General features: G+C 40.6%; 1 protein-coding gene across 1 annotated transcript in view; it reads left to right on the forward strand.

The window, feature by feature from the left end:
- The window catches only part of LOC135508221 (atrial natriuretic peptide receptor 3-like), a 106,139-nt gene extending 98,126 nt beyond the window's left edge, over positions 1 to 8,013 (forward strand). Inside the window, exon 8 of the mRNA XM_064928308.1 lies at positions 5,152 to 8,013. Within this exon, the coding sequence (XP_064784380.1) occupies positions 5,152 to 5,263 (112 nt within the window). The 3' untranslated portion in view covers positions 5,264 to 8,013. The remainder of the gene's footprint in view (positions 1 to 5,151) is intronic.
- The last annotated feature ends 4,629 nt before the right edge of the window (positions 8,014 to 12,642 follow it).

Consider the following 12,642-nt stretch of genomic DNA (forward strand, 5'->3'; position numbering starts at 1 on the left):
AGACATGACATCTATAGGGGGAATACAGACATGACATCTATAGGGGGAATACAGACATGACATCTATAGGGGGAATACAGACATGACAGCTATAGGGGGAATACAGACATGACATCTATAGGGGGAATACAGACATGACAGCTATAGAGGGAATACAGACATGACAGCTATAGAGGGAATACAGACATGACATCTATAGGGGGAATACAGACATGACAGCTATAGAGGGAATACAGACATCTATAGGGGGAATACAGACATGACATCTATAGGGGGAATACAGACATGACATCTATAGGGGGCATACAGACATGACATCTATAGGGGGCATACAGACATGACATCTATAGGGGGCATACAGACATGACATCTATAGGGGGAATACAGACAAGACATCTATAGGGGGAATACAGACATCTATAGGGGGAATACAGACATGACAGCTATAGGGGGCATACAGACATGACATCTATATGGGGAATACAAACATGACATCTATAGGGGGAATACAGACATCTATAGGGGAAATACAGACATGACATCTATAGGGGGAATACAGACATCTATAGGGGAAATACAGACATGACATCTATAGGGGGAATACAGACATGACATCTATAGGGGGAATACAGACATGACACCTATAGGGGGAATACAGACATCTATAGGGGGAATACAGGCATGACATCTATAGGGGGAATACAGGCATGACATCTATAGGGGGAATACAGACATGACATCTATAGGGGGAATACAGACATGACATCTATAGGGGGCATACAGACATGACATCTATAGGGGGCATACAGACATGACATCTATAGGGGGCATACAGACATGACATCTATAGGGGAAATACAGACATGACATCTATAGGGGAAATACAGACATGACATCTATAGGGGGAATACAGACATGACATCTATAGGGGGAATACAGACATGACATCTATAGGGGGAATACAGACATGACAGCTATAGGGGGAATACAGACATGACATCTATAGGGGGAATACAGACATGACAGCTATAGAGGGAATACAGACATGACAGCTATAGAGGGAATACAGACATGACATCTATAGGGGGAATACAGACATGACAGCTATAGAGGGAATACAGACATCTATAGGGGGAATACAGACATGACATCTATAGGGGGAATACAGACATGACATCTATAGGGGGCATACAGACATGACATCTATAGGGGGCATACAGACATGACATCTATAGGGGGCATACAGACATGACATCTATAGGGGGAATACAGACAAGACATCTATAGGGGGAATACAGACATCTATAGGGGGAATACAGACATGACAGCTATAGGGGGCATACAGACATGACATCTATATGGGGAATACAAACATGACATCTATAGGGGGAATACAGACATCTATAGGGGAAATACAGACATGACATCTATAGGGGGAATACAGACATCTATAGGGGAAATACAGACATGACATCTATAGGGGGAATACAGACATGACACCTATAGGGGGAATACAGACATGACACCTATAGGGGGAATACAGACATCTATAGGGGGAATACAGGCATGACATCTATAGGGGGAATACAGGCATGACATCTATAGGGGGAATACAGACATGACATCTATAGGGGGAATACAGACATGACATCTATAGGGGGCATACAGACATGACATCTATAGGGGGCATACAGACATGACATCTATAGGGGGCATACAGACATGACATCTATAGGGGGAATACAGACAAGACATCTATAGGGGGAATACAGACATCTATAGGGGAAATACAGACATGACATCTATAGGGGGAATACAGACATCTATAGGGGAAATACAGACATGACATCTATAGGGGGAATACAGACATGACATCTATAGGGGGAATACAGACATGACACCTATAGGGGGAATACAGACATCTATAGGGGGAATACAGGCATGACATCTATAGGGGGAATACAGACATGACATCTATAGGGGGAATACAGACATGACATCTATAGGGGGAATACAGACATGACAGCTATAGAGGGAATACAGACATGACAGCTATAGAGGGAATACAGACATCTATAGGGGGAATACAGACATGACATCTATAGGGGGAATACAGACATGACATCTATAGGGGGAATACAGACATGACATCTATAGGGGGAATACAGACATGACATCTATAGGGGGAATACAGACATGACATCTATAGGTGGAATACAGACATGACATCTATAGGGGGAATACAGACATGACAGCTATAGAGGGAATACAGACATGACAGCTATAGAGGGAATACAGACATCTATAGGGGGAATACAGACATGACATCTATAGGGGGAATACAGACATGACATCTATAGGGGGAATACAGACATGACATCTATAGGAGGAATACAGACATGACATCTATAGGGGGAATACAGACATGACATCTATAGGGGGAATACAGACATGACAGCTATAGAGGGAATACAGACATGACAGCTATAGGGGGAATACAGACATGACATCTATAGGGGGAATACAGACATGACAGCTATAGAGGGAATACAGACATGACAGCTATAGAGGGAATACAGACATGACATCTATAGGGGGAATACAGACATGACATCTATAGGGGGAATACAGACATGACAGCTATAGAGGGAATACAGACATGACAGCTATAGGGGGAATACAGACATGACATCTATAGGGGAATACAGACATGACAGCTATAGAGGGAATACAGACATGACAGCTATAGAGGGAATACAGACATGACATCTATAGGGGGAATACAGACATGACAGCTATAGGGGGAATACAGACATGACATCTATAGGGGAAATACAGACATGACATCTATAGGGGGAATACAGACATGACAGCTATAGAGGGAATACAGACATCTATAGGGGGAATACAGACATGACAGCTATAGAGGGAATACAGACATCTATAGGGGGAATACAGACATGACAGCTATAGAGGGAATACAGACATCTATAGGGGGAATACAGACATCTATAGGGGGAATACAGACATGACAGCTATAGAGGGAATACAGACATGACAGCTATAGAGGGAATACAGACATCTATAGGGGGAATACAGACATGACATCTATAGGGGGAATACAGACATGACATCTATAGGGGGAATACAGACATGACAGCTATAGAGGGAATACAGACATCTATAGGGGGAATACAGACATGACAGCTATAGAGGGACTACAGACATCTATAGGGGGAATACAGACATGACAGCTATAGAGGGAATACAGACATCTATAGGGGGAATACAGACATCTATAGGGGGAATACAGACATCTATAGGGGGAATACAGACATGACATCTATAGGGGGAATACAGACATGACATCTATAGGGGGAATACAGACATGACATCTATATGGGGGAATACATACATGACATCTATAGGGGGAATACAGACATGACATCTATAGGGGGAATACAGACATCTATAGGGGGAATACAGACATGACATCTATAGGGGGAATACAGACATGACATCTATAGGGGGAAAACAGGCATGACATCTATAGGGGGAAAACAGGCATCTATAGGGGGAATACAGACATGACATCTACAGGGGGAATACAGACATGACATCTATAGGGGGAATACAGACATGACATCTATAGGGGAATGCAGACATGACATCTATAGGGGGAATACAGACATGACATCTGTAGGGGGGAATACAGGCATGACATCTATAGGGGGAATACAGACATGACATCTATAGGGGGAATACAGACATCTATAGGGGGAATACAGGCATGACATCTATAGGGGGAATACAGACATGACATCTATAGGGGGAATACAGACATCTATAGGGGGAATACAGACATGACATCTATAGGGGGAATACAGACATGACATCTATAGGGGGAATACAGACATCTATAGGGGGAATACAGACATCTATAGGGGGAATAAAGACATGACATCTATAGGGGGAATACAGACATGACATCTATTGGGGGAATACAGACACGACAGGCTATAGAGGGAATACAGACATGACAGCTATAGGGGGAATACAGACATGACATCTATAGGGGAATACAGACATTACATCTATAGGGGGAATACAGACATGACATCTATAGGTGGAATAGAGACAACATCTATAGGGGGAATACAGACATGACATCTATAGGGGAATACAGACATGACATCTATAGGGGGAATACAGACATGACATCTATAGGGGGAATACAGACATGACATCTATAGGGGAATACAGACATGACATCTATAGAGTGAATACAGACATGACAGCTATAGGGGGAATACAGACATGACATCTATAGGTGGAATACAGGCATGACATCTATAGGGGGAATACAGACATGACATCTATAGGGGAAATACAGACATGACAGGTATAGGAGGAATACAGACATCTATAGGGGGAATACAGGCATGACATCTATAGGGGGAATACCGACATGACATCTATAGGGGGAATACAGACATGACATCTATAGGGGGAATACAGACATGACATCTATAGGGGAAATACAGACATGACATCTACAGGGGGAATACAGACATCTATGGGGGAATACAGACATCTATAGGGGAATTCAGACATCCATAGTGGGAATACAGACATGACATCTATAGGGGAAATACAGACATGACATCTATAGGGGAAATACAGACATGACATCTATAGGGGGAATACAGACATGACATCTATAGGGGGAATACAGACATGACATCTACAGGGGGAATACAGACATCTATAGGGGAATACAGACATCTATAGGGGGAATACAGACATCTATAGGGGGAATACAGACATCTATAGGGGGAATACAGACATCTATAGGGGAATACAGACATGACATCTATAGTGGGAATACAGACATGACATCTATAAGGGGGATACAGGCATGACATCTACAGGGGGAATACAGACATCTATTGGGGAATACAGACATCTATAGGGTGAATACAGACATCTATAGGGGAATACAGACATCTATAGGGGAATGCAGACATCTATAGTGGGAATACAGACACGACAGTAATACATTAAGCATCACAGTAAACATATTTTATTGCCTGGTCTAAATAAAATTGTAATGAATATTAACTCCAAGCTTTTTGTTGTTGTTCCTCACAGGAAGAACTACACTATAACCATTGAGAGACGCGCCACCAGAGAGGAACCTGACGTCGGGAAACATCGTCAGTTACGAGAAGATTCTGTCAGATCTACCTTCTCGGCGGCTTAGAGCATCATTCTGTCTGTGGCTCCTGACGTTTCCGTTCCAGCGAAGCGTCATGGGAATGTGACCAAAGACTCGACTGCTGTCAGAGTACTCATGCTATTTAAAGAAAGACATGTCATTGTTTTGTGTTTTTTATTTTTTGGTGTTTTAACGTTTTTGAAATTTCATTTTTCTCAGGAAAGTTAGCCGTCACAAAGCACCACTTGCATCTCGTCTCTGTAGAAGGATATAGGTGTGTCTTCTCCCCTTAAGAGGGCCAGCACGGAAGCATTTATAGTCTCTGCAAATTGCTTTTAGTAATTATCAAGACCTTAGTAGTATAACACTGCATAGTTGTTAATGTACAGGATCGTGGGTGTGAATGTATTCAGATAATGGACGCTCTTGTGTCATGAGAAAAGGTTTTGGCCTGTTTGTCAGAAAAAAGCATTTGCTCTCCACCCTGCTGTGTTTTAGTCAAACCTGAGAGGACTGGTTTTGGTCAGAACAGAGGTAACTAGAATAACAGTGAAGACATCAAAACTATGAAATAACACATATGGAATCATGAAGTAAACAAAAAAGTGTTAAACAAATGAAAATATATTTTATATTTGAGATTCTTCAAAGTATCCACCCTTTGCCTTGATGACAGCTTTGCACACTATTCTCTCAACCAACTTCACCTGGAAATCTTTTCCAGCATGCGAGTTCCCACATATCCTGAGCACATGTTGGCTGCTTTTCCTTCACTCTGCGGTCCAACTCATCCCAAACCATCTCAATTGGGTTGAGGTCGGGTGATTATGGAGGCCAGGTCATCTGATGCAGCACTCCGTTTCTCTTCTTCTTGGTCAAATGGCCCTTATACAGCCTGGAGGTGTGCTGGGTCATTGTCCTGTTGAAAAACAAATGATAGTCCCACTAATCACAAACCAGATGGGATGGCGTGTCACTACAGAATGCTGTGGTACCATGCTGGTTAAGTGTGCCTTAAATTATAAATAAATCACTGACAGTGTCACGAAAAAAGCACCCCCACACCATAACACCTCCTCCTCCATGCTTCACGGTGGGAACCACACATGCGGAGATCATCCGTTCACTTGTTTATTGGCCCAAGTAAGTCTGTTCTTGTTATTGGTGTCCTTTAGTAGTCGTTTCTTTGCAGATATTCGACCATGAATGTCACAACTTCCGCCGAAGTCGGGTCCTCTCCTTGTTCGGGCAGCGCTCGGCGTCGTCGGTGTTCTCGCCATCATCAATCCACTTTTCACTTTCCATGTGTTTTGTCTTGTTTTTCCTCACACCTGGTTTCAATTCCCTCAATTACTTGTTGTGTATTTAACCCTCTGTTCCCCCCATGTCTTTGTGTGGGATTGTTTATTGTAGTGCTTGTGCACGTTCCCCGTGAGTGCACGACGGGTTATTTTTGTGCCCATTTATCTTGTTGTTCTGGATGCCGTTGGTTTTGCTTAATAAATCTCCAGGTATCACCCAGTTCTGCTCTCCTGCGCCTGACTTCTCTGCTGCCAATTACGCACCCGCTACAATTAAGGCCTAATTCACGCAGTCTTCTCTGATCAGTTGATGTTGAGATGTGTCTGTTACTTGAACTCTGTGAAGCATTTATTTTGGCTGCAATATCTGAGGCTGGTAACTCTAATGAACTTATCCTCTGCAGCAGAGGTAACTCTGGGTCTTCTTTTCCTATGGCAGTCCTCATGAGAGACAGTTTCATCATAGTGCTTGATGGTTTTTGCGACTGAACTTGAAGAAACTTTCAAAGTTCTTCACATTTTCCGTATTGACTGACCTTTATGTCTTAAAGTAATGATGGACTGTTGTTTCTCTTTGCTTATTTGAGCTGTTCATGCCATAATATGGACTTGGTCTTTTACAAAATATGGCTATCTTCTGTATGCCACCCCTACCTTGTCACAACATGTAACGGCGTTCTTCTTTTGTTGAATGAAAGTCGGACCGAAATGCAGCGTGTAAGTTACTCATGTTTATTAGAGAAGACAAATGAACGAACTATACACGAATAACTAAATAAATACAAAAACAACAAACAGAACGAAACCTAATACAGCCTGACTGGTGCACACTACACAGAGACAGGAACAATCACCCACGAAATGCAAAGCAAAACCAGGCTACCTAAATACGGTTCCCAATCAGAGACAACGAGAATCACCTGACTCTGATTGAGAACCGCCTCAGGCAGCCAACCTATTTAACACACACACACCCCTAATCAGCTACAATCCCAGACACTACAAACCCCAATACGAAAATACAATACATAATAAACCCATGTCACACCCTGGTCTGACTAACTAATAAACAAAAACACAAAATACTAAGACCAAGGCGTGACACAACACAACTGATCGTCTCAAAGCCGCTAAGGAAAATAAATTCCACAAATTAACTTTTAGCACGGCACACGTGTTAATTAAAATGCATTCCAGGTGACTACCTCATGAAGCTGGTTGAGAAAATACCAACAGTGTGCAAAGCTGTCATCAAGGCAAAAAGGTGGCTACTTTGAAGAATCTCAAATATTTTTTTATTTGTTTCACACTTTTCTGGTTACTACGCGATTCCATATTTCCATGTTTCATAGTTTATGTCTTCACTATTATTCTACAATGTAGAAAGTTGTAAAAAAATATAGAAAAACCCTTGAATGAGTAGGTGTGTCCAACATTTTGACTGATACTGTGCACAACATATAAACACAACATGTAAAGTGTTGGTCCCATGTTTCTTGAGCTGAATTCTTCATATGCACAAAAAGCTTATTTCTCTAAAATGTTGTGCACACCTTTTTTGACATCCCTGTTAGTGAGCATTTCTCCTTTGTCAAAATTATCCATCCACCTGACAGGTGTGGCATATCAAGAAGCTGATTTAACAGCATGCTCGTTACACAGGTGCACCTTGTGATGGGGACAATAAAATGCCACTCTAAAATGTGTAGTTTTCACACAACACAATACCACAGATGTCTCAAGTTTTGAGGGAACGTGCAATTGGCATGCTGACTGCAGGAATGTCCACCAGAGCTGTTGCCAGAGAATTTGTCTGAACTTCCAAACGGCCTCACAACCGCAGACCACGTGTATTGCGTCATGTGGGGGAGCGGTTTGTTGACGTCAACGTTGTGAACAGAGTGCCCCATGGTGGCGGTGGGGTTATGGTATGAGCTACGGACAACGAACACAATGGCATGTTATTTTACCGACGGCAATTTGAATGCACAAAGATACCATCCTGAGGCCCATTGTAAGTAATAATAGAAACACAACATATAGTTAAGAACACTTCTGATATGAAGAAACTGTGCAGTTTCAGGGTTAGGGAAACTTCCAGATAGTATTCATACACCTTGACGTATTACACATTGTGTTGTGTTACAGCCTGAATTCAAAATGGATTCAATTGAGATTGGTTTCTCACCCATCTACACACGATACCTCATAAAGACAAAGTGAAAACTTGTTTGTAGCTTTTTTGGCAAATTTGTTGCAAATTAAATCAAATAAAAAATCTAATATACATAAGTATTCACAACCCTGGGTCAATACATGTTAGAATCACCTTTGGCAGCAAATCACCTTTGGGGCAGTAGGTAGCCTAGTGGTTAGAGCGTTGAACTAATAACCAGAAGAGTTGCAAGATCGAATCCCCGAGCTGACAAGGTAGAAATCTGTCGTTCTGCCCACTGTTCCTAGGCCGTCAACGAAAATAAGTTGTTCTTAACTGTCTTGACTATTTAAATAAAAAAGCCTTTGCCAGCGATTACAGATGTGAGTCTTTCTGGGTAAGTCTGTAAGAGCTTTGCACACCAGAATATTACAATATTTGCACATTATTCTTTTTAATTCTTCAAGCTCTGTCAAGTTGGTTGTTGATCATTGCTAGACAGCCATTTAAGCTGATTTAAGTCAAAACTAGGCCACTCAGGAACATTCAATGTCATCTTGGTAAGCAACTCCAGTGTAGATTTGGCCTTGTTTTAGTTTATTGACCTGCTGAATTAGTATCTATTGGAAATCAGACTAAAACAGGTTTTCCTCTAGGATTTTGCCTGTGCTTAGCTCTATTCCATTTGCTTGTATCCAGAATGCTGATGACAAGCACACCCATAACGTGATGCAGCCATCACCATGCTTGAAAAATGAAGAGGGGTACTCAGTGATGTGTTGTATTGGATTTAACACTTTGTGTTCAGGACGTAAAGTTAATTTGCTACATTTTTTAGCAGTTTTCCTTTAGTGCCTTATAGCAAACAGGATGCATGTTTTGGAACATTTGTATTCTGTACAGGCTTCCTTCTTGTCACTGTCAGTGAGGTTAGTATTGTGGAGTAACTACAATGTTGTTGATCCATCCTCAGTTCTACTATCACAACCATTAAACTCTAACTGTTTGTGAAATCCCTGAGCGGTTTCCTTCCTCTCCGGCAACTGAGTTAGAAGATACACTCAGTCACCACAAAGATACTGGTGTATTGATACACCATCCAAAGTGTAATTAACTGCAACATGCTGAAAGTGACTCAATGTCTGCTTTTTTTTAACCCATCTACTAATAGGTCCCCTACTTTGAGAGGCATTGGAAAACCACTCTTGTCTTTGTGGTTGAATCGGTGTTTGAAATTCACTGCTCAACTGAGGGATCGTACAGATAATTGTATGTGTGGGGGGTACAGAGAGGAGTCATTCAACAATCAAGTGAAACACTATTATCGCACACAGAGTGAGTCCAACTTATTGTGACTTGTTAAGCACATTTTTACTCCTGAACTATTTTAGGCTTCCCATAACAAAGGGGTTGAACACTTAGACTGACTCAAGACATTTAATCCTTTTCATGTTTTAAAAAAATGTCTAAAAACAAAATTCCACTTTGATATTATGGGGTAGTGTGAGTAGGCCAGTGACTCAATGTAATTTTTTTTAAACTTAGGCTGTAACAACAAAATGTGGAAAAGGTCAAGGGTTGTGAATACTTTCTGAAGCCACTCAGTATGATGACTTTATCTTCTCCTATTCATGGGCAGCAGGAGCATCTCATTGGCCATATATAATTATATATTTTATGGTATTATTATTTTTTAACCATGTTAAGCATCCACTCTACAGTAAAGCATCCTCTATACAGTAAAGCATCCTCTCTACAGTAAAGCATCCTCTCTACAGTAAAGCATCCTCTCTACAGTAAAGCATCCTCTCTACAGTAAAGCATCCTCTCTACAGTAAAGCATCTTCTCTACAGTAAGGCATCCTCTCTACAGTAAAGCATCCTCTCTACAGTAAAGCATCCTCTCTTCAGTAAAGCATCCACTCCACAGTAAAGCATCCTCTCTACAGTAAAGCATCCTCTCTACAGTAAAGCATCCTCTCTACAGTAAAGCATCCTCTCTACAGTAAAGCATCCTCTCTACAGTAAAGCATCCGCTCTACAGTAAAGCATCCTCTCTACAGTAAAGCATCCTCTCTACAGTAAAGCATCCTCTCTACGGTAAAGCATCCTCTCTACAGTAAAGCATCCTCTCTACAGTAAAGCATCCTCTCTACAGTAAAGCATCCGCTCTACAGTAAAGCATCCGCTCTACAGTAAAGCATCCTCTCTACAGTAAAGCATCCTCTCTACAGTAAAGCATCCTCTCTACAGTAAAGCATCCTCTCTACAGTAAAGCATCCTCTCTACAGTAAGGCATCCGCTCTGCAGTAATGCATCCGCTCAATCAATTACATTCATCGCCAGTTACTTAGCAACAGTTTGGTGAGAATGAAAAGCGTGTAAAACTATTTTGAAATGAATCCTCTGCTTGTCTCTTCAATTATCAGCCGTGTGAATACATTCAAACCCATGAGAGGTGATGACACAGAAAATAAATGTATCTGACGAGCGACGCTTCAGCGAGTCTATTTTTACTTCGAAGGCCAGGTGTTCTCAAGAGAATTTTACTGGAGCTTCAGGGAGTCTAGTATAATTCTATAATTCTGTTTGAACAAGTGAAATAAGGTTGTATGATTTGATACTCTATTATAACTAATTTGAATATAATTCCTGTAGTTTTTCCAATTTGGAGATTATCTAACAGGTTTTTGTTTTTCAAAGCAGACTTTGACAGACATTGAAAATCACCCTCATTCCCTCCAAACATTTTAACTTTGGTGGTTGTTTAGTGTTAAATGTCCTAGGGACATTTCAATGGCAATAGTATTAAATGACTTAGGGACATTTCAATGACAAAATGTAATGTCAGTCGGAAAAATCATAATTTGAAAAATCCCGAAACAGACCAGCCAAAAAAGTAATCTAGCAAGGCTGGGGTTGGAGGAACACAGAGGCTCGTCACTGCAGGTCGTGCAGAAGGCAAATACATCCACACAGATTATTGGCAGTCTGCTGCTGAACCAGGGCCAATACTGGGTGATTCAAATGATATAATGCTGATAGGAACTTTTAAACCTACAGTAGTTAAACGATAAGCCTTCTATTGGAGTGGAACCAATCCCACTCACTGCAACAACGTCAGGTTGCCTAGTGGTTAAATGGGATAAGTGTGTGTGTGTGTCAGAGCTGTGTGTAAGTTGACTGTGTGTTAGTGTCTTGTAAAAACAAGATGATAGTACTATAGTAATGACAGAATGGTCAACATAATAGTACTATAGTAATGACAGAATGGTCAACATAATAGTACTATAGTAATGACAGAATGGTCAACATAATAGTACTATAGTAATGACAGAATGGTCAACATAATCGTACTATAGTAATGACAGAATGGTCAACATAATAGTACTATAGTAATGACAGAATGGTCAACATAATAGTACTATAGTAATGACAGAATGGTCAACATAATATTAGGTAATAACAGAATGGTCAACATAATAGTACTATAGTAATGACAGAATGGTCAACATAATAGTACTATAGTAATGACAGAATGGTCAACATAATAGTACTATAGTAATGACAGAATGGTCAACATAATAGTACTATAGTAATGACAGAATGGTCAACATAATAATACTATAGTAATGACAGAATGGTCAACATAATAGTACTATACTAATGACAGAATGGTCAACATAATAATACTATAGTAATGACAGAATGGTCAACATAATAGTACTATAGTAATGACAGAATGGTCAACATAATAGTACTATAGTAATGACAGAATGGTCAACATAATAGTACTATACTAATGACAGAATGGTCAACATAATAGTACTATAGTAATGACAGAATGGTCAACATAATAGTACTATAGTAATGACAGAATGGTCAACATAATAGTACTATAGTAATGACAGAATGGTCAACATAATAGTACTATAGTAATGACAGAATGGTCAACATAATAGTACTAT

Source organism: Oncorhynchus masou, chromosome 1, assembly GCF_036934945.1.
Source record: "Oncorhynchus masou masou isolate Uvic2021 chromosome 1, UVic_Omas_1.1, whole genome shotgun sequence".
Classification (NCBI taxonomy): domain Eukaryota; kingdom Metazoa; phylum Chordata; class Actinopteri; order Salmoniformes; family Salmonidae; genus Oncorhynchus; species Oncorhynchus masou.